Source organism: Bacillus rossius, chromosome 1 (genome assembly GCF_032445375.1).
Source record: "Bacillus rossius redtenbacheri isolate Brsri chromosome 1, Brsri_v3, whole genome shotgun sequence".
Taxonomy (NCBI): domain Eukaryota; kingdom Metazoa; phylum Arthropoda; class Insecta; order Phasmatodea; family Bacillidae; genus Bacillus; species Bacillus rossius.
Genome location: NC_086330.1, coordinates 78465011 through 78488956, shown reverse-complemented (window position 1 = coordinate 78488956; position 23946 = coordinate 78465011). Strand labels below are relative to the sequence as shown.

Sequence of the window (23946 nt, the reverse complement as noted above, 5' to 3'; positions counted from 1 at the left end):
AAGTTTTCAAAACTTGGGTGAAGGAAGGTGTCATCGAAGAAGTTTCGAAGGATGATCCTGAAAAACATGGACATTATTTGCCTCACAGAGGTGTGTTCAAGAGCAGTTCCACAACAAAGGTCAGGCCTGTGTTTGATGCTTCGTGTAAAATCAAAAAATCACTGCCACTTAATGACAGCTTAGCTAAGGGACCAAATTTGTTAGTACTGATACCTTCTGTGTTGATGAAGTTTCGAGAGAATGAAATTGGAGTTATAGCTGACATCCAAAAGGCTTTCTTGCAAGTTTCTGTTTGTAAAAGTGACCGTGACTATTTGAGATTTTTGTGGTGGGCAGACAGTGATGTCAATGAGGTGAAAATTTTCCGACATTGTCGTGTAGTGTTTGGAGTGAACTGTAGCCCATTTATTCTTGGTGCAGTTATAAACAATCACTTGGAAAATTGTCCACCTGAGCTTAGGCCAACAGCAGAGAAACTCAAGAGATCATTCATTCTATGTGGACAATTGTGTTACATCAGTTAGCAATGAAAATGAACTAAAGGATTTTATTGATGTTGCTTCTCAGTTAATGTCTACGGCCATGTTTGAATTGAGAGGGTGGGAGCACACAGTGATACAACAGAAAGAAGTGGTCAACGAGCCATCAACAGTACTTTGTTTGTCATGGGACAAACAAAAGGTTTTACTTTATTGCTGTGTCAGTGAAATAAAACTGCCTGAAGGTCCCATTACTAGGAAAATTATCTTCTCAGTGGCACAAAGGGTGTTCGATCCCATTGGTTTCTCGTGTCCAGCTACTCTGTCACCTAAACTGTTGTTGCAAGATAGCTGGAAAAGCAAGGTGAGCTGGGATGCAGAAGTGTCAGAAAATGTCAAACTCAAATTTCTCAAATGGGTTCAAGAGTTACCAGGGTTATCGAATGTGAAGACACCAAGATTCGTTTCGCTGCCAGGTGGTCGCGTGAAACGAAGTCTTCATGTATTTTGGAATGCTTGTCAATCCTCATATGCTGCTGTGGTGTACATGAGAAGTGAGCAAGAGATTGACAATTTAATTTGTGTTCAACTGGTTCAGGCAAAGTCTAGAGTGGCTCCGCTGAAGAAAACAACAATTCCAAGACTGGAACTCCTGGCGTGTTGCATTGGGGCTCGGCTTGCAAAAACAAAAGAAAAGTTTGGATTTATGGGATGTACCAATTTATTTCTGGACTGATTCAACTACTGCTCTTTATTGTATCACGAGAGGTGAACCATGGGGAACATTTGTCAACAACAGGGTTAAGGAACTATGATCAATATCCAACACTGAGGACTGGTATCATGTTCCGGAGTGTTTTAACCCAGCTAATATTCCTTTGCGGGGATTTACGGTTGACACACTGTTGGAGTAAAGATGGTGGGAGGGACCAGACTGGCTTAAACAGAGAGGAGAAGATTGGCCAAAGTCTAAACTCACTCCTGATACAGAAAGCATTGGTCATGAAAAGGATAACAAGAATGTGACATATTTTGTTGCAGAATGTCAGGAAGAGGCATGGTACTTAAGGTACTTCTCTAGTTACAAACGAGTGTTAAGAATGATAGCGTAGATTTTGAGATTCAGAGATAATGTACAAGCGAAGCCTGAGAAACGACAGAAAGGGGAGTTGTCAAATAAGGAACTTTTAATGGCAGAGAAGCTTCTCGTGAGACAGTGAAAAAATGTTGAGAGTCAAAACTAAAATAACTTCTCGAAAGGATGCTGAGGAATTTCGATGTCCAATGGTACTTCCCAATAACCACGAATTAACCAGATTGTTGGTTCTTGAGGAGCACTACAGGAATGCCCATGCTGGAACTCACATCCTCCTGTCAAAACTGCAAGAGCGATTCTGGTTTCTAAAAGGGAGACGCACTGTTCGTAAAGTTCTCTCCAAGTGTGTTAAATGTAGGAGGTATGAAGCAAAGAGTATTTGTACTTCTCCTGTACCTTTACCTGAAGATAGAGTCAAAGACGCTTCTGCATTTGAAATCATTGGGGTAGATCTCGCAGGACCATTGACCCTCAGAGATGGAAGTAAAGCTTGGATCATTCTCTTCACTTGTGCTGTGTACAGAGCTGTGCATTTGGAAATTGTTTCTTCGCTCAGTACAAATTGCTTTCTTCTTAGTTTTCGACGATTTATCTCTCGCCGTGGCAGGCCGAAGATTGTTTACAGTGATAATGGGACAAATTTTACAGGAGCAGTACATTTTTTCAAAACTCTTGATTGGAAAACAATTGAGACTGAAGCTGCTGTGCAACAGATTCAGTGGAAGTTTATTCCACCCACCGCAGCATGGTGGGGTGGCTGGTGGGAACGTTTAGTGCAGGTTATGAAAAGATTGTTACGGCGTACTTTAGATAAAGCATCATTGAACTATGAGGAAGTTCTGAGCCTGCTGTGTGAATGCGAGGCAACAATAAACTCGAGGCCACTAACCTACCTGTCAGATGATCCTCAAGACCTTCTACCATTAACACCGGCAATGTTCATACAAGACCAGAAAATGTTGGGAGTTGCCTATCTTGATAACTTACATGCGATCAACTTGTAAAACAGATTTAAATATCTGCAGCGACTTCACAGTGACTTAAGAGAGAAGTTTCGGGCAGAGTACTTAAGTCAACTTGTGCAACGCCCAGGAAAAAGAGATTGCATAAGAGGCATTAAAGGTGATGTGGTTCTAATTGGCAGTGATGGTAAAAGAATACACTTGCCCATGGCTAAGGTGATAAAGGTGTTCCCTGGAAAAGATGGAGAAGTCAGAGTGGTGCGTTTGAAGACTATGAATGGCGAGATGATGCGACCTGTGCAACGTCTGTATCCTTTAGAAGTCTCTAGCCCAATAGACCTTGTCATAGAAAAAGAAAAGTCTGGGACTTTCCCTATTAATAAGGTTATATTAACTAGGAGTGGCAGGGTTGTAATACTTCCATCTAGATTTGTCGAAGACTAAAAAAAAGAAAAAAATGTGGTGATGTAACGATTTAATTTTGATTTGTGTTTTGATTGGTTTGTCCTGCACCTAATCAAAAGGTGGGAGTATGTTGAATACGAACACTGTATTGCTGAATGTTTTTGTACCTATTGGACACAACTTTGAATGAAGGAGTTAAATGTTTTCTGTTTTAATAATATATCAGCCACTCATAATGGTGTCTAAGTTTGTTAAACGTGTGATCATTGTAACAAAATAAAAGAGATGTGTAATGTAATCACAAGTAAATGTAATGTAACGATCAAGATCGTAATGCTTTATTTATTGCATGGTTAATTATATGTTTTGCGGTTAATGGTTATAGAGGGAGGACACATTGACGGGTAGTTAATGTGTGGACCCAACATCTATGACTGTTTGTTTACTACATGATACAAGATGTTTGCATACTGTGAGCGGTTCTAAGTCTTAGCGACAGTGAATTATTTGGTAATTCTGAAGGAGGTTAAATTCTTACATTGCTGCTTTTCCACACAAAAAAAAATTAAATTAAATTCAGAAAATGATTTTTGTCAAACCTAAGACATTCCTCTATTCACCCTGAAATCAGAGTTTCCAAATTCCCACAAGTTTCTGGGAAACTAATGTTTAAAGATTACATTTTGTAGTCTGTGCAGGGACACGGTTGCCACCATTGTGCTAATATACAAAATATACATGTTCTTAAACATGAAAAACAATATGATCAGAAATGCAATTTTAAAAAAAATGGCCGCCGCTACGCTATTGCACACGGACCTCTAAACAAAAGTTTCGCAAAAACCAGTAGGGCTTTATAAATACAGTTTTCATGGTAAATACAAGAACATTTGTACTACGAAACAAACACTTTTTTAAAATTTAATCATGTTAGAATTGTAGGTACTTCTACTATACGGAAATGTATTAAATACGTGATTAATGTAGCTGACATAACCTTAACAATGGTTTACAATAATACAGTATTTTAAATGTAACTAAACTAACCTAGTACACTACTATAAATAAAGAAATGCAGTTCTTCAGAATGATTAGAAAATGTGTCTGGAAGTAAAAAATATATATCTACGGACTTTCTTTTCTTTTCACGGCTGCATACATTCTACTAAAATAATTACTTAGGAAATAAACTTGGACCAAAACTAGCATTTAAGAAACAATAATTCACAAAAATATATACAAAACGGTAGTCTATAAAAATTAAGTGTGGGTGGGTTATTTAAAAACGACGAAAAATAAACTCTAAAAAATAATAAAAACTCACTTTCAGGAGAAATGTTTGGCACAGCACTATAATCTATTTGTGTTTTTTCTTGAATCTCTGATGAAATCAAGAAATCATCACCAACGGACATCTGCAATTGAAAAATAAAAACAATATTGTGGAATATAGTGTTTATAAAAACATAGAAAATACAAAACAGTAACAAACGTACGGTTTAAATCTTTATACTTTCTCTAGCCCAGCAATCTTACTTGAAGTAGTCATTGGATTCTGTGAGTGAGGTAGTCTCAACCTAAAATAAATTCTAAAAATAATATCTAAATCTTGGCACAAGGCAATCAGTCAGGTTTTCTTCAGTCGCCCTTCAAAATTTCTAAAAACGCGCGCATCATGATCACCAGCTGTACAATGTTTTTTTTTTTTTTTGATAATGGCCTACAGTATGAAAACCACGGCCATAGTTCAAAATGTATGTAGAAAGTTAGAGGAATAAAATATGAGAGGATTATAGAAAACAAAAACATAAAATACATTTTATACATAATGTATTCTTGGTAGAGGCCCTTCTACCTAGGGTGGAGTAGGCCGTGGAGCATGTCACAAGGAGTTGGAGGGGGGGGGGTGGTCACCAAAGAATTTACAGGGGCATCCCAAGGGCTAGAGATTGATATCATTGGGCATGAAGTAATTGACGATTGCCATATACGCAACATTTGTTAAGGTTGTCGTCCACCGCGGTCTCGTGTTCGAGGTCGGGTCAGGTCCTAGCGGGGTGGCTGGCTTTCTTAGAGATTTCTGTTCTGGGAGGGCGCCAGGCTACCTCTGTGTTTAACCGTGTGATGGTCGTGGGTTCGTTGCCCCAGCATGGCCCGCTAGAACCGTCGGTGGTGATGGAATTTGTTTCCTGATTAGGTTGGGTTGTTTGGGTTAATATACATACACTGTTCTGGTTGTTCTACGGGTCGCACGTCGCGCACGGGAGGTGCGGGGTAGACGTTTTATTGTTCACGATTTACACTGGTTCATTACATTGGGCGCGAGGTCTACTCGGCGGTACATGACTGTCAATGAGGTGTCGGAACACGTAGAAGTTTTGATTACACTATTATACAATTACACTTGACAAAATGGCAACCTGTGGTGCTCTTACGTACACGATTACACTCCACACGTTATCTGAGAGGGACACCTGCGTGCCTCTACGTGTGTTTACTTATTAAGCCCTCACGCCAGTCGCAGTTAAAGGAAGAGCATTCGATTAGCGTCGGCTAATCTCGTAATCGGTAAATTGCGACGCGCGGGCCCACCTGTGTGGACCGCGGCTCGCTACTAAATTAAAAACACGTTTAAGCTTGGATGTAGCCTGTGCCTGTGCACTGGGTGATTAACTAAAGTTCTAGGGTGGCGGGAGACGGCCCGTACCATATACTGCACGGCCCCACGTAATGTTTTGTGTGGGGTGTGTTAAATTGACACGGCTGGGTTAGGCCCTACACCAGAAAAGGACCGGGCGCACACGGGGAGAATTTAAAAAAAGGTTTTGGTTGTGACTATAATTACCAGATGGACGTTCGGTGAAATAAATAAATGCTGGCTCCCAGTGGGACGTGCGTCCGTCCCGGTCCGCGAGTCGCGCTGTACTGGCGTCTGGCCCTGGTGCGAGGGGAGGGGTGAGCTCCCTGTCGCGCCAGAGTTTCTAAAGTTCCGTTATTCGTAAAAAATTACATTAATAATAAAAAGCAAGTGGCTCTAAATTCATACAATAAAACTTAATGATTAACTTAATATCTATATTTGTTTTAGAATTGACATTTAATAAGTTTGTCTAAAATAAGTTTGAATATTAGAGTCAAGCTGGAGACTGTCTGTTTCTTCATAACTACTCCAGTGGCGGATGATAATGCTAATTTGGGGCGGTTTGCGTTACGTCACACGTTTCACTACTGAATTTAGGCTGAAGGCCGCAAGGGTTGCACTCACAGCTGTTTTAGTAGAAAGCTACACGTGAGTGACCCGGGCACTCCTACGTCGCACTCTATTAATTAGGGGCATTTGTTTGTTTCTGATTACTTTATTATTGTGTGGGGAATTTTGTAGGAACGGGGAGTGCGTTGCATGCGTAATTAAAATGGTTCGCTATTCTCTACCTTGGGCTGCGGTCCGCTCACTTGACTCAGGTGGGCCATGGTTAGGGGTGCTTTCCGTTAGCGGAGCCGAGTACTGGTGGGTGCAGGTCGGGCTTTGGGGTGGCCTTCGGCCGTACGATGTCAAGGTGTATACCATATTAGAGTATGATAATGGAGACGGCAATTCCAGTTCTCGAAAAGTACAATAGAGGTGTGTTCTCACACTCAAACGGGGACATTCCAATAAAAGGTGTGCCATCACCCGGGTTTTTGTGGTCGCAACCCGGGGAGGACCTAGTGTGTAGTGAGTTGTTTTGACACCACTCCCGCTGCCTGTTTTAGTTTTTTAATTAAATATTAGCATTGGAAAGAATCTCAGGGGTTTTAACGGGGGTTCGGCCTCGTGGCTGCAGGCAGGAGCGCGTCTCGGTTCGGAAATTACCTGGGCTGTTCAGGCCACCCAGGATGCCTTGTAAATGAATGGTAAACGAGTTATAGGACACTGCACTTTATTCAGTATTGATACACTTATTCGTCCCGATACAGGCCGCGTCCGTTGTCGGACCGCTGTGACACACGTATCTCTGAACGTAACGGCGTGCGCGACCAAGATAGATTGCAAAGTAATATCGACAAGCTGAAACGGTGGATACTCGTCCCTATGAAAGGTTTGGCAGATAGTCACGGAACTGTGTTGCCACAACTTAGGCTGACATGTAAACACGTAGAGAAATTCCTATGTTCAGGATTGTTTGCAGTCTAGCCTGCGACGAAATATTAATATCTCTAAAATTACGTGGATACGCCAGCTGGAGACGTATACGTTTAAGTCTCTTGGAAATGAAAGTTATTTAGTTAAAACACACGTTACAAATTACACGTTTAGAATGATGATAATTAAAAGGCGAAAGTTAGTCAGTAGCGTTCAACACTCGTTACAAAGAGCCTACGGTAATAACGATTAACTGGCTATGAACCCGAAAACTGCGTAACACTATACACTGTCCTTAAACTGGACATGATATTACGTAGAACATGAGAAAATTCCCTTTCGGGATAAAAATTAATAAGTTACGAGTCGCACGAAATATCGTGCGACTGAGGTGGGGTCGGCGCCGAGCAAGTTAAAAGATTTTAAAAGACTTACACTATTGCTGATATGAAGATGAAGCGCGAAAGTTGATGGCCCGACGTTCGCGGAGCGCCCGACCCCTTCGAGCTCCCAACGGTAACTGAGCGCGAGACCGCCCTGCGGCCTCGCGCCTAACCACGTGGAACGCGGGAAAACCGACCCGGCCAGTTCTGGACTTAAAGACAAGTTACACAATATATGCTTATAAGACAATCAGACATAATTTCCCTTACATGAATCCTCTTTTAAATTGTTATTAATTTAGTTGTTTTAATTTGACAGAATAATTATATAATTAATTAAGCGCATTGCCACACCCGGCCGGGCGCTGACGTCGCTTTGGTGTTCGTCGCGGCGCACTTTCACACACTCGGCGGACATCACGCTCGGGCGTGTTCGGGGCACTTAAGAGTAAGTGTTGTTGTGACATAACGGCCTGTGCGAACCAGAGGGAGCACCGGCGGTCGGCGTCAGTTTCTATGCCGAATTTACCAGGCGCCAGGCTAGCCCGTTTGTCTAGCCGTTGTTGAAGACACGGGGTGGTAGAGCAGGGTGTGGTTCGTTAGCCCCAGCGTGTTAACTAGGTCCGTAGGCTGTGAGTTGGTTTGCAACACACCATATGCAGAGGGTCGGTTGAGGTGATTACTGGTTTGAGTGAAATAATTGATGGCAAGATCCGATTGGTGGATATTATTACGCTCTGTGCGTGTCACTTAATTTTGCGATGCTGCAAACACTGTTTACAAAGTACACAATTATATTAGATACGTTGCACTAACACTTTACACTGACACGTTAATTAAAATAAAGTACAAGGCAGAGTACCTACTCTGCTAACGCTAATTGTTCACGTTCCCTAGCAGCAGTTATATGTTGTGTCTCGGCTGGATTCGGCCAGCCCCGTAAATTATAATTAAATTGACACTTCACGTGTTCGCTAAATACTAAAGTTTGTGACCGGCAGGCGTTTGCGCGGTTGTATCAGCAAAAGTTATGTGGTCTGGAGACGGCCAGGTCCGTTATGCTGTTACTCGCGTGGCGACATGAACGCGTCACGAGAGGGAAATGAAAAGCGGCCAGATTAAGCCCTGCACCGTAAATTGTCTAGGGGCTCGCGGAGGGTGACTGAAAAGGGTTTTGAAGAATTAAATAATTACTAGTATGACGATTAGTGAGACAAAGGTGATGACACTCCGCGGGACGAACACGTCCACCCTAGACCGCGAGCCGCGAAGAACTGCCAAGAGAACATGGTGCCAGGGAGGGAGTCATTGTTCCCTCGCGCCATAATCTGGAATTTACCGTTATACAATATAAACTGGAAAACGTACGTGCTAATTACATGTCACTCTTGTTTTAATTAGATTTAAGGCTACTATCAACTGGTTCTGTGTCTATTGAATTTGTGGCCACACAATTAGCCGATAACAAATTAAAAAGTGGGGCTCAAGTTCGCGACTGTTCGCTTATTATTCAAACACTCCCCTCGCTGCACATTTTATAATTAATTACGACTATGATGCACTCACGTGGTTTTTCCGCTATAATTAAGGCCCCAGGCCGCATGGGAAAGAAATTGCGTTAGCGAATTGGGATGCCCTTAGGGAGCCAACACACACACACTAAGACGCACCATTCCCGGCACTTAACTTTGGGTAATTATCCCTGATGAGTTTAATGGGGCTTAATTTTCTAGCGTCCTCGCTAGGTGAGTATGTTTAAGTTTCAGGGCGCTAGGGCTATTTGCGGGAGGGTGCTTCCTTTGACTCGTGTTGGTTCGGCGAGGGGTGTGTTCCACCAGCAGGGCCAATACTGGTGGGTGGAGGCAGGGCTTTGTGGCCTTCGGCGGTACGACGTCAGGTGTTGAACATCTGCGACAGGAGCCCCACAAGGACAGGTCTGGTTAGGGGTCATGGTCATTCGATAGAGGTGATTGGAAGTCGGATGTTCTGACTGGAGATGGAAGGACATTACCGCTTGATGGAGAGATTCATATGGGGGAAGGGTTTTTTAAACTGTAACTGTAGAGTGATGGAGAGAAGTGTAGAGTGAAGAGTGTTCGTTGGCGTATTCAATCCAGTCATTGAACATAATCTCCCTGAAGGGTCTCTTCACAAGGGGAAGCAGAGGATGGTACGAGGCAGGTTGGATTAGTTGACCTGTTGTTATGGCTAAATTGGCCATCTGATCGACAGTTTCATTTCCCCCCAAACCCGCATGGCTGGGAATCCAAAGGAACTTAACAGGAACTGAATGAGGTTCAATTTAAAGGCACAGGTCTTTAATACGTAGTATAAGCATTTCGGAGGTCTGATGAGATGAGCAGATGGACGAGAGGACCCTGGAAGAATCTGAAACGATCAAGGGAGCGGGAACTTCGTGTGACAAAACATATTGCAAGGCCATTAGTATTGCAAGTGCTTTGGCGTATTATATGGAAGTGTATTCAGGAAGCCTGTAAAGTCCAAATTGACTGTGCGAGGAGTCAAACCATGTGGCACCCACACCATCCTGACGTTTAGAGCCGTCTGTATACATGCGAGAAGCAGAGGGGTACTAAGCGATAAGTTCCAAGTATATTTGCCGGAGCACCGTGGGGTGTTTGTCTTTATGATCCACAATACGAACCGAGGGGATATAAGTAATAGTATCGAATGGGTAGCAGGATTTATAACGATAAGGTCCTGGATCAATTGATTGAGCAGCTTCAATAACTGGGGTTGGAATTTCATAAAGGGCATCCATAGCCCTTCTTAAACCCGGTAGTCGTACTATTCGGAGGTGAATCTGATGCCACTCCCGCTACCTGATTAAGTTTAAAATAAATATTGAATTGAAAATGATCTCAGGGGTAAAAAGGGGGGTTCGACCTCGTGGCTACAGGCAAGAGTGCGTCGTTAGTTTATCGTATAAAGAAGCCCTAATTGATATAGTTTGGAGTACAGGATGGGAAAATGGACATTATCAAAAGCTGCAGTTATGTCCATTAATACGGCAGAAAAGATCTCTTTACGTTGAAAGGCTAAGCGAATTTGTGAGTAAAGTGAGCAGATGGCATCTTCAGTTCCCATACCGGAGCGAAAGCCAAATTGTTCCGGCCTAAGGAGGTTATTGTATTCTAACCACCATACCAGTCTATTTTTGAGTAATTTTTCAAATAATTTAGCCAAGCATGATCGGATAGCGATAGGTCTGTAGGAGGTGGCTTCTAGTGGAGACTTGCCTGGTTTAAGTATCGGAATGATGTAGAATTCTTGCCAGCTAGTTGGAATAGTGCCATGTCGTAGAATAGAGTTAAAAATTCGCAATAAGAAGGACAGCACATTTTCTGGAAGATGATGGATCATACTATAAGTAATAAAATTCTGTCCAGGTGTAGAATCAGGCGAATTTTGTATACATGGAGAGAGTTCCGAAAGAGAAAACTCTTGTAGAAGCGATTTAGAGACCTTATTCAGTGCTGTGGGGCGAATTTGAGTATTGCCGTCGAGGGAAGGTAAGGGGGAAACCATAGGTGGAGCGACCAGTGTCATGAAGTCATTGAGCAAGTGGGGAGGCAGGGCTGCCCAGGCAGAGGAAGTCAGACTATGTCTAAAGTTATTGAATTGACGCCATAATGTTTTCAGAGAGGTAGAACATGAAAAAGAGTCACAGTATGTATTCCAATTGACTTTTTTACGTGTTTTTCCAGGTTAATTTAGCAAATGTCTGGGATTTTTTAAAAAGTATAAAGTTGTCCATAGTAGACTGTTTTTTATATGTTCGTAAGGCGTTTAAATGCTGCCTAATTGGCACTGGCACAGTTTTCATACCACCACGGAGCTTTACTTTGTTAACAGCTGTACAAATTCTTTCTCTTCACTACACTTCTTCCCATTTTTTGGCCTTGGGTGTTATCCATTTAGCCATAAAAACTAGGCATTTTTTACTTTTATATTTTCAACGTCAATTAACAGTCATGAAGAACCAACTTTGTAGCGACACTATTGAACGTGAGCCATACAAATTCTTAAATTGACTCCAAACCAAATACTGTAGTATAGCAATGTAGGAATGTTTTCCAAAAAATTAAGACACATTTTGCAGCGCTTTTTAGCGACAGTGCCTGATTTTACGCAGTTAGATTTTAACCATTTAGAATGTACCGGTACGTTATTTTTTATGTTATATGCCATTGTGGTTATTTATTATAGCTGGAAAAGTTTCTGCAATGTATGGTTGCCACAATTACGGTGTTGCTAACTACTGAAGTATTTTTTAAGTTAAAATTCCTTAGACATTTTGATGCTCAAATCGTCAGCATGTTGCAGCTTTATCCTATATAAAATCACATACATGAACACCGGGGAACAAAATAAACTTATCGGTTTGCCAAAATAAATCTCTGAGAGAAAATAACATTAGAATACGTATAATAAACTTTAAGAATCGCGCAAAAAATTGTAGCAGATTAAAAAAATACATTTTATTTGTAGGAGTATACATTAATTATACATGTTATTTTTAATATTAAGTAAAGTAGCATTAAGCGAGCCTACTGTATGAAAGCACATGTGATCGAATCTCGTCTGTTTCAAAAAATTTTAATTACTTATATTACTCGTTATTATATTTCAACACCATAGCTAAAGAAAATTACTTGTTATGTTTAGGTAAAATAACAATTGAAATACACAACCCCAGTGTGTTTGTTCGTTTATTTTACACTTAGAACCGGTTTTATGACCCCCGGCTTAACTTCCGGCTAAAATTTAACCGCAGGCTAGCTCTTATATCGGTTTTATGACTTCCAGTTAACGTCTACCTACAAGTTAAAGTCCCGGCTAAAATAGCGAGTGGATGAACCGGCCTCTAGCTGCTTAACCGGAGGCTAAGCGACAGAAAATAAAATGGCGATGTATCAGGTGAGGTTAGTTGTTGATAGTGATGATGAATATTTGCAGGATGCGTTGGAATAATTTATTACTAAATATAAAATGCTTCGCCTTATTCGTCAAAGTTTTATTAAAAAATACATGAAAGTGTAGTCAAGCTTTTCGATTCTCGTCGAGTCGTATATTATTATTTAACTTTAATTAATCACAAAGTACATAAACGTATGCAATGTATATAAACTTGACGCTGCCGTCGGTGCTCCCTCTGATAGCACAGACCGCTATGTGTCCTCAACACCCGAACCAGTGCTAGTGCGACGAACACGCCCACGCGTGTGGCTTAGTGCAGCGCCCCGAACTTCGTGACGTCAGTCACGGCCACCTAAATGCTCGAAGCGCCCGGCCGGGTGTGGCATGCACAACAGGAATTCAGTGTACATGCAAATGATTTAACAAACAGAAACTAACAATTATAACAAGCATAAAAATTGTGTGTAATCAATTAATGATGTTGTAAATTAATTCCGTGCACAAAACTGGCCGGCTTCGCCTTCCCGCGCTCCAGCGTTTTCCCGCGCGTTTTCCTCCCCTCACTGGCCTGGCCGCCAGGAAGAGTCGTCAGTAGCCATCCAGCACTCGCCAGGGGCGGCAGCCCCGCACACGGGGAGCATCCAACTTTCGCGCCATCAATAGCATCAATAGGTAATTATCTCCGAATCATCTTTCCTCAGCTTCCCGGTCGGCCCTAACCGGCCGTACGAATTGTCGTGCGGTCCATAATTAAAGTGTATGACCCGGCTACGGGTCTTTAATGTAATACGTAATTTATATTTCAAGGCAGCCCGCCGAGGTGCCTGCGCCTCACGCTGTAAGACCTCCCCCAGGAGGAGTTTGAACTATGCCCGCGCAGGGCGGTATTGCGCCAAACGCGCCCCATCAACGTACGAACGCTTCAACCCCTGGGACGTACCACGGCTGCGAACGAGAGACCACGTCGGGTCCCGTCGCGTCCGTTCCCAGTTTAAATGTGGCCCCGCCACTTCGAGGACCAGCCTCGCTCCCCGTGATAACTAGAAGTCTGGAGACCGTATCCACTTCGAGTCCGGGACGTACCAATAATTATTCAGTGTCAATTAACGTGTTTTAGAATAGTGTATGTCGTCATCATCATGTCCATGTATCAGTCGTATTAATTGTTAATTCACCTAGACAGTAACAATTCCAATCAGTAAGTGCATTACGAACTACCACGTGTTATGCACCAGACGTGCCGAGCCACGAACCGTTATCACCGTAGCTCAGGATAGCCTGCACCCCTCGGTGGAGCAGTCTTCGGAACACCGTGAGACGTAATCAGTGCCGCCATTCGAGGGCCGTGTAGGCGGAGTGAAGGTTGACGACGATACGGCCAGTCACGTGCCAGTGCCTCGTGTAATGTTCTGTAATGTGTGCTACCGGAATAAAACGCTTAAGTTTACGTGTGTGTTTCTCTGATGCGGCGTCCTGGGAGGCCATAACAGCCCGGGGGGCCCTTTGTCGACGCGTCCCTGCCTGCAGCCACGAGGCCAGGAACCCCGCCCTTGAGACTAAATTCACTTTATAAAAGTCCAATTAACCAAATTTCAGGACAGGCAGCGGGTACGGCGTCAAACTTAAATGTTCCTGCTTAAGAATATGTGTAAATTAGTGCATTTTAAAATTGCAAAACGAGGGTTATTATTACCTATAAAATGCGTGTTTTCGTGGAAGTTGTATCTGTGAATTTTTATTCGTAATACAATGGACATATGCCAGGAATGAAATGCACTTCATACGACTTCAGTCGTGGTTATAATTCAATGAATACAATTGAATGTGAAAATAAATGTTACCCAGTTATCCCTTCCCTATCGTACAAACTTTTAGGTACTTATTTCCTACCTGCCACACAAGTGCAAAACGAAAACAGCACAGGAATAATTCTGTTTTTCGTATCCAAGTTTATTCCTTTGACGTCGTCCGACCGAAGGCCACCCTAAAGCCCGACCTGCAACCGCCAGTATGCAACCCCGCTAACGGAACGCGCCCCTAGCCATGGCCCACCCGAGTAAGGCGAGCCACCAGCAACCAAGGTAGAACCCGGCCCCCCCCCCCCCAAAATAAACAGACCGTCATTAAAACCAACCACGTTAAAAAACAAACATAGATTATTAAACAGTGTTACGTATTTATTTGAAGTTGGTCAACGAAAGTGCGACGTAGGAGTGCCCGGGCACTCACGTGTGTAACTACAGCAATACGCGTGTGAGTGTTCCCCTGGCGGCCTTCTGCCTGAATCAGTCAATCAGACCTTATGACATAATTATTCAAACCTTGTGTTGCGTCATTAACCCCACCAGAGCAATCCGACAAGAGACGAACAGTCGCTGGTGTGACGTAAAAATTCAAACATAATTATTTATTAAATATAATAACTTTCAATTCGTAGAAGGGACGAATGACCTTGATTCAGCTTTTATAATTAATGTAAGAATTTAACATCATTAAATTCTCTTATTAACATATCATATCAGAAACTAACGTAATGAGGTCAACCCTGGCGCGAGGGCCACCGAGCCTCGGCCGGACGCCATGACATGACGCCAGTACAACGCGACTCGTGGACCGGGGCGGTGGCACGTCCCACGGAGAGACATCATCCTTTGTCCACACCGTGTTCACTTTTGGTAAATATAGTCATTCTTAAAACCCCTTTTTAATAATCTCTCCGTGTGTACCCGGTCCAGTTTTTCGGTCCAGGACCTAATCCGGCCGCATAAATCTAAACCCCCCCCCCCCCCCTGCACCACACTTGGTCCGCGGGGTAGGTTCAGTATCCGGTACGGGCCGTCTCCCGAGGACAGAACTTTGGTTAAACTCAGTCGCTCCGGCACTGACACTCCCCGTAAGGGAACTTTTGAGCGAATTTAGCTGCGGTCCGCGCTCCACTGCCGTGGACGCGAGCACCGCCTCGATACGCAGATTTACGGGATTGGCCGCCTCCAATCACCCTCACCCCTCGTTTGAGCAGCCAGGCTCGGAAACGCCTAGGGACACGAGAATACGGAATAATTAGTGACTTTGTAACATTTCTTTTGTAAACTTGTGCAATGCAACCTCGTGTAATATTCTTTTTTGTAAACTTGTGCAACGCACCTCTCTACGTAATATTCATAAACTTGTGTAACGCAACCTCGTGTAACATTTCTTTTGTAAACTTGTGCAACGCACCTCTATACATAATATTCATAAACTTGTGTAACGCAACCTCGTGTAACATTCTTTTGTAAACTTGTGCGACGCATCTCTCCACGTAACATTCGTAAACTTGTGTAACGCAACCTCGTGTAACATTCCTTTTGTAAACTTGTGCCACGTTAATTAAGTAACTTTCAGACTTAGTTGCGTGTAATTGTGTAGTTTTCTGTAGCTTGTGACGTCACCTGTTGTACGACGTGGCGTGTAACCAACAACGTTACACCAGAGACACCGTCGCCTGAATAAATGACGCCCGTCATTTATTACCTCATTTCAGCGTATGCTTCTTTAAACCTGCTATCCCCAACCACCGCCGAGTAGGGAATTCCTTAAACCCACGCAACATCGCCGACGGTCCTAGTGGGCCACGCAGGGCAATCGACCCCACGACCCAACTACCGACTAGCACCAGAGCTAGTCTAGCGCCCACCCGGACTCATTACATTTGCAACAGCCACTCCCGCTAGGAACCGCACCGGGACTCGAGCCCGAGACCCCGGACGACGGCACCTTGATCCTATCGGCATGACCCTTTATATTATGTTGGTCTTGTTTTAGATTATACTTGCTGTTTTAATTTAGAATGTTGAAAAATCCTGTACATAACTCAAAATACCTAACATATCACGATACAAACAAATTACATCAGGTCGAGTAAAAATGTATTTCTTTCGTATGCATTTTACAATCATAATTATTTCCCCAGTGAATATATCTAGGATCTCTCGACCTACTAAATTAAAACAGCAAGCATCCTATACCACAAACTAATTCCATCAGGATCGGATTAATTTGGATACGTGATACGAAACTATTAGTACAAAAATGAAACCTACACCAGTGAAATGAAATTCGACAAGTATTTTCCCGAAACAGGGTCTATATATTTGATTATGAAATAAATTTATGAAAGAAATAAGTGTTCTCTAGAAAAAATGACATCCCTATTTATTTGTTTGTATAGAATTACTTCGTTAGTTTTGGCTTAATATTTAACCTAACAAAATCAAGAGTTTCAATACAAGAGTAAAGTTGAAAACACACGGTTTTGAATCGTAAATTGTAATTTTATGGTTTAATACAAAGCAGGTTTGATGTCAAAGTAGTTTTTGGTTAATTTAATTATATCTGTTGCAAGATAAAGTTCGCGGCATATTTCTTTACTGTAGATGTAAACATTACGATTCACAATACAAACAAACAGCTGACTAACATTCTACCAGAAAAAAAACTGTCTCGCAACAACAGTTACCAAATTCTGGTTTATTTTATTACCAACACCCCCATTATCACACCACACGCTTCATCAGGTTCCGGTTAGCCAACTGCAGGCTAAGGCCGGTTTTATGACTCCGGCTAAATCTTTAGGTTAGCTAGCCCTCAGATTAGACTAGCCTCCGGTTCACGAACAAGGGGTGTATTATGACCCATACTGGCGCCACTCTGGACAACAACAGCATCGCAACGCCCATAGCGCCCGTCAGGTATCTCCCGGGCCTTTCACAGAGGTCGGGTGATAGCAAATGGCGCCCTTGTGTTGGGCTTATCTACAGCCAAAAATTACGAAAAACGCACGAAGATCAGACAAAGGGGATGGAAGACGGCCATTTTGGACGCGCGCGGCGAAAGTTGGCGCACAAAGGAGCAGCGACAAAGGGACCACCCGGGAGAGCGCGTCACAGACCGCGCCACCCCTCCTCCTCTCCCCGCAATGAGCATCCTCGCCTGCGCTATGCCCCCACCCCCCATCTTCACTGCTCCCCTCCCTAATCCTTCACATTCCATTTTGTGCGGCTGTCCGGGCGCTCTTCACCCCACCACCCATCTCCATCGCTCCCCTCCGTCCAAACACATCTGGCCGTGCGACGACCCGCCTCCCACCCCCCTTTTCACCCTCACCCAGGAGTCTGTTTGTAAACAGAGCCACGTGCGCGCGCGAAGCGGCTATCAACGCAGACGCGCCGCGCAACGCAATGGCAGACAGACTCAAGATTAACACCTGTCGAGTCTGCTACTGGCCACAGGGCAGGGACCTGTTGACGGGGAAAGCGAACTCTCTGCAAACCTGTAAATGTGCACCGGTTAACAACTTGCCAGCAATCATGGTCGAAGCGCTAACCATAGCATGACAGCATGGAGACGGAATCCCAGGCGCGAAAACCACCGGTGGACCACACACCCCTACCGGCCCGTACCACCCCAGCCATCACCCCCCCCCCCCTCCAACTACCCATGCCAGCGACTGGAGCTCGCGCGACTCACGCGCCGGACATCACCGAAGCCAAGTGCGTGTGACCTGGCCTGGAAGAACTGGCACGAGCTCTGCCGCCCCGCAGAGCGACTCTGCCAGAAATCGCCGGAGCTCCACAATAGGACCCAGGGGAATGACGCAGTGCGAGGCGCGCTTAGCCGGATGCTGGACGCACCAATCGGAGTGGACGGAGCGGGTCAGCGAGCAGCTGCGAGGGACCGTTCGGAGTGGTGGAGCATGTGGGGCCGGTTTGCCATGCCATGGGGCGAGTTCACCAACATGTTCAGACACCGGTTGACACAGGATCGCCCCTCGTCGAGTGTTCCGCCCATTTATATGGGGCTCGGCAGAAGGACAGCGAGGCAGTCGAGGCGTTCATCGCCACGAAACTCCAATTGTTTCGCCGCACCTCACCCGGCACCCCCTGTCTGGGGCACTGCCCATCATCACGGGCTTAGTGAGGGACGAGTTGCAGCCTTTTCTGCGTCGCTACCATACCGGCAGTGTAGCAGAATACGTGCAGGAAGCACGCGAGACGAAACACCACTTCCAGCATGCCTGAAAGCGCGGCCCGAACATGAGCACCCGAGGGGGTGACAGCCCACTGGAAGCCCGGCGTCACACCACACTATGGGACACACCCCTCAACAACGAAGAGGACCACAAGCCATCGAGGCGCCGCCAGCTTGGCGAGCGGAGTGACCACCGCGGGACACCGGAGCACAGGAGCAATTCCTTCCGTGTCGCTTGGGATACCCGCGTGGTGAACGCCCCTGGCACAACGAGTGCCCGCGGAGATTCCGGGGGGCGCAATCCATCACGCCGCAGCGCCAGGAGGCGCACGCGATATCACCTCCGCCACAGTCCGCCAGCCCAGCCCAGTCGGGAAACGACCCCCTGGGGGACCGGGATTAAGGCTTCCTCCCACCGCACAGAACATCAACCCCGCGCCAGGCGGCGTGTGTGCCCTCCCGACCTTGGGACAAATGGGCCTCCCACGGGACAACCTGTTCCGCATCCCCGTGGAAGTCAACGGCCGACTAGCTGCCGCGCTCGTCGACACGGGAGCGAGCGACATGTTCGTCCGCCCCGTGTTCATGCCCGTATGCGCGTTTGGTCCGGGAAGCGGCGAGCTACGCCTGGTTACTACCACACACACCGGGCGGATGAAAGGGCATGCTGAAATCGTGGTGAGCCACACGGCCAAGCTGCCCACGCAGCGACCGAGGCGGCGTCCGTCTGCGCCGGCACCTCAAGTGCCGCAGCGCCGCCTCCCGGCCCAGCTGCCCACATAGCTACCGAGGCGCCGTCCGCCTGCGCCAGCACCTCACACAGCGCGGCGGCCCCCTCCCGGCCCAGCTGCCCCCGTAGCGACCGAGACGGTGTCTGCCTGCACCAGCACCTCACACACTGCGGCATTGTCTCCCAACCCTGCTGCCCACGTAGCTACCGAGGTGCCGTCTGCCTGCGCCAGCACCTCACGCGGCGTGGCGGCGCCTCCCGGCCCAGCTGCCCATGCAGTGACCGAGACGGTGTCCGCCTGCGCCAGCACCTCACGCGCTGCGGCATTGCCTCCCGGCCCAGCTGCCCCCGCAGCGACCGAGACGGTAACTGCCTGCGCCAGCACCTTACACGCTCCGGCATTGTCTCCCGGCCCAGCTGCCCACGCAGCGACCGAGGCGTTGTCTGCCTGCGCCAGTACTTCATGCGTTGCGGCATTGCCTCCCGGCCCAGCTGCCCCCGCAGCGACTCAGGCGGCGTCCGTCTGTGCCAGCATTTCATGCGCCGCCGGCGCTAAGATGCCACGCGCCATGTGATCGCGTCACAAAGGGTGCTTGCTCTGTTAGGGAGTCGTCGTACCGCGGGAGCGGGAACACGGGGCTGTGACGGGCTCCGCTGGGGGGGGGGGGTATTTGACGTCATACCGACCATGGCCTTTAAGCCAGTGCTCCGCACTGCCAATACCGGACCCCGTTTTCGGAGCGCAGCCCTAGCCCAGCCAGAATGAGTCAAGCGAGCACCCCGGCCATGACCTCAATTAACTGAATTAAACATCAGGACACGAAACCCCGGGGGCTCGACTATGGAAAACAATTCCCAAACGAGGCATTAAGACAAAATGAATTAATCACAAGCAGTGAGCAAGTGTGTTGTAGAGACTCTGAGCGTGCGCGGCACGCACGGAACAGAAAGCAAATCTCGTTACTGGGCACAGCAGCTACTGGCCTTGATTAATTTTCCTGTGATAGTAGTCTAGCCAAACTAAGGGAATTTAAACCCAAACAGTGCACATTGAGACAATTTATAGTTAAATTTACAGTCACCAACTTGGTGCAGCTTTTTAAATTATTAAATCATTTAAAACAACTGTTAAGCTTTAGGCAACAATTTACCAGGTGCAAAGTTTTAATCAAGCACCTAGTACATGTTTTTTACTTATAGTATAACAAATTAGGTTATTATAAGTTTTTGGCGCCGACTCACAAAGGAGGTGAAAGTGCCCTCCCTTGCGAAGCGGCCATCTTTCGGCAGTCTCTAACCACTCTGCGCCCGGGAACAGACGTGTGTCCGTGGGCAGCATTCAAGTTAGTTTCACTGATTATTTTTATTTTGCACTATACCTTTAATTTTAAATCCTTTTATTAATTCACTTAAATCCTTTTATTAATTCACCGCTGCTCACGTCGACTCGGCGCGTATTTTGCGGAACCGGGCCTATCCCGACCGTCTTCATTATGATACCGCGCTGCGGGTCGGATCACGAATCTTACGGTACTGGTCGACTCCAGCGAGAGCATTTTATTTAAAGACGCCGAGCATATGCCTGCCGGCTGCACTATCACGTAAGTGTTACTCCGAACTTAGGAGCCCGCTCATCGAGTCCCCCCTGCACCTGTTAACTTTCGGCGCTGGCCGTCTCCAGCGAGCATTGACCAACGTCCCGCGAGACTGCAGCGGTAATCATTTCAGTGTCGCGTAGTGTTGTATTTTTGTTTTTTGATCATTGTGTAAGTGTAACTGTGTAACCGCTAGACGTTGTCAAGTGTTGGTGAGAGTGTTTGTAGTGTGACTGAAACGCGGAGCGAACGTGTAGAATGTACCGTGTACCCACGCGGACCCCCGGTGAAGCTCTTAAAATAAACGTAATTCTCACCAACTTGTGTTACAATTATTTCCGTAGTCTTCCGTCCTCCACACGGCCGAGTATCCTTCGCAGCCAAGGGAAAACCATTCAGGTTAGATTTCAAACTGTGTACCTGGCGGGGCTCATGGGGGCAGAGTACCCACGACCCGACATCAATTGACGTCGTACCGACCGAAGGCCATTAGCCCGGCCTCAGCCCGCAGTACTGGCTCCTGCTGGCGGAACGCACCCCTCGCCAAGTCTTCACCCAAATGAGACGAGCGGCGCAACCTTGGTGCATGGAGGGAGTGTCTCCCCCTCCGCACGCCAACCCCTGAGGCAGTTCTGATCAGCTCGCGGCCCGGAGCGGACGTGCGCGTACCGTGGGGAGCCTTCAAGTTTTGTCTCTGATTCCTCACGACTGGTAACTATAGTCATCACCGAATACTTTTTTCAACGCCACTCCCCACGCGACTCCGGGTCGGTTTTTTTTTCTACGGTGCAGGGATTAACCCGGCCGTCGCTATTTTCCAAGTCAAGCCACCGAGTCTAGGGGACACGCTGGGGCCGATCGACCCACTCACGGTTAGACGACAGAGCTAGCCTGGCGCTTTCCCGGAAAACACCCCACTTTTCATGTACAGCTCCTTAGACTCGCCGCGGGAATCGCACCCGAAACCCCGGCGGATGGCAAATGGCGCCCCTGCGTGTGGCAAATAGTGCAAAATAAATTAGCAAGAGAAACACCCGTCAAGCAAAACCGGACAGAAAACAATCCAGGAGAAATTTAAAAACAGAATTATTCAAGCCATTCCCAACTCAGACGACAAAGCGGGCACAAAACGGCCATTTTGCGGGCGAGAATGTATCAGGTTCAGACAGACGGCGCGTCGAGGCGAGAGGACATAGGAGCTTCTCCTCACCCACCCGCATCATCAAGCTTCGCGTCCTTCGCGACGCGGGAGCGCGACGCCACAGCCCGACATCCCCTCCCCTCAACGACCATTTTTCACCTCCGCTTTGTGCGGCTGTCCGGGCGCTCTCGGCCGTCGCTTCGCACGCCCATCCGCATCCCCTCCTCCGCCGCGACCATTCTTGACCTCCGCTTTGTGCGGCTGTCCGGGCGCTCTCGGCCACCGCTGCGCATTGCTATCCGCACTCCCCCTCCTGCCAATGGAGTAGTCAACAAGTGACAGTCTCCAACTTGATTTTTTATTTTCAAACATAATTAATCTAAACTTTGTTATGTATTATTATTATAGGTCTTCCGCCAACTAATTTAGACAGATGTCATTAAGATACGAGTGTTCTATAAATAATAATGACCAATTATTATTATAAAATTGGAATAACGGCACATTAGAAAGTTTGGCGTGTCATGACGCTTCCTTCCCTACCACGCCGCGCCGGCACAAAGCAGCAGTAGAGTTTTACTCACAGGCCAGGGCGGACATGGGATCCCGCAGGAAGACCTCAACCTTTGTGATTCTGATTCGTCATGCTGGTAACTATTTTAATTCGCTAAAACCTTTTTCTCTTTCTCTTCCCGCGTGTCCCCACGCCCTTTTCCGGTGCAGGGCTTATCCCAGCAAGCACAGCTCCAGAAGGGGGGCAGTGGGGGTGATAGCCCCTCCCCGGACCAATTGTATTCATTAGTGTATATTTATGTTTACTTAAATATTTAATTTCATACGTTTAACTTTTATCTCATCAAAAGTTGCATGGAGCTACAAAGTTTCTGTATTTGAAAACTGTAATTTGTAAATAATATTCCAAGGCCAATATCTCACTTTCATGTTTTGCAACTACGACCTTTCTTTGTGCGATAGTCCCTCCCGAAAAGTCATCCTGAAGCCGCCATTGTATCCCGGCCGCATTAATTTTGGCTCGTCGCTGAACAAAGGTTCGCGACGCAGTCATCTTACGGTCAGGGCCGACTCCCGCGAACAAAACTTTTCGTAATTCGTCGAGCATACGCCTGTCGACTACAACCTTACAGACTTTGCCATTTAATATTATCTTCGTGGGACCGCGACTCACATAGGTGAGCCCGGGCACGAATCTATCTACAGCTTATTACGGGAGTGGCCGTTAATCCACCCAAACTCTTCATCGTCTCAAAAATCAGATTACCGTCGTCCGGGGTCTCGGGCTCGAATCCCGGTGCGGCTCCTAGCGGGAATGGCTGTTGTCGATGTAGTGTTTCCGGGTGGGCGCCAGACTAGCTCTGTTTCTAGTCGATAGGTGGGTCGTGGTGTCGGTTGCCCCTGTGTGGCCCACTAGGACCGTCGGCGGTGTTGCATGGGATATGAGGGATTCCCTACTTGGTGGTGGTTGGGAGTTGTATGGTTAATTGATTAGGCATTGAATTAATGCGGCAAATGACGTGCGTCGTTTATTCATGCGACCGTGGGCTTGGTGTAATACCGTGGATTACACACCATGTCGTACAGAGGGTGACGTCACACAATACATAAGTAACACAATTACACAAAGTTATTCTGAAAAGTTACGTAATGAAGGCGTGGCACAAGTTTACAAAAATGTTACGTGGTGGCGCGTTGCACAAGTTTATTCAAGGATGTCCCAGGTTCAAGGCGTCGCACAAAATTACTAAAATGTTACGTATTAGCGTGGCACTAGGCGGTTCTGAGCCTAGTTACACCAAAGGGGGTTGAGAACGATTGGAGGCGGCCAATCCCGTATATCTATGTCTCGAGGCGGTGTTCGTGTCCATTGTAGTGGAGCGCTGACCGCAGCTAAATTCGTCCAAGTTCCCTTATGGGTTGTTGTCAGCACCGGGGCGACTGGTTTTAATTCTAGTTCTGTGGTTCGGGAGGCGGCCCGTGCCGTATACTGAAAACTACCCCGCAGACCAAGTGTGGTGCAGGGGTTTTTAAAATTTACACGGCCGGATTAAGTCCTGGACCGAAAAT

General features: G+C 46.4%; 1 protein-coding gene across 3 annotated transcripts in view; it reads right to left on the bottom strand.

Annotated features, from left to right (window-relative positions):
* LOC134538251 (methyltransferase-like protein 22) overlaps nucleotides 1-4659 on the bottom strand; it is a 29337-nt gene extending 24678 nt beyond the window's left edge. The window contains exons 1-2 of one of the 3 annotated variants that reach the window (XM_063379405.1): nucleotides 4439-4659; nucleotides 4267-4357 (exon numbers count right to left, since the gene is read on the bottom strand). In XM_063379405.1, coding sequence (XP_063235475.1) covers nucleotides 4267-4357 — 91 coding nt within the window. In that variant the 5' untranslated portion in view covers nucleotides 4439-4659. The remainder of the gene's footprint in view (nucleotides 1-4266; nucleotides 4358-4438) is intronic. The other 2 variants (XM_063379412.1, XM_063379421.1) reach the window with 2 other exon arrangements.
* Nucleotides 4660-23946: the final 19287 nt, after the last annotated feature.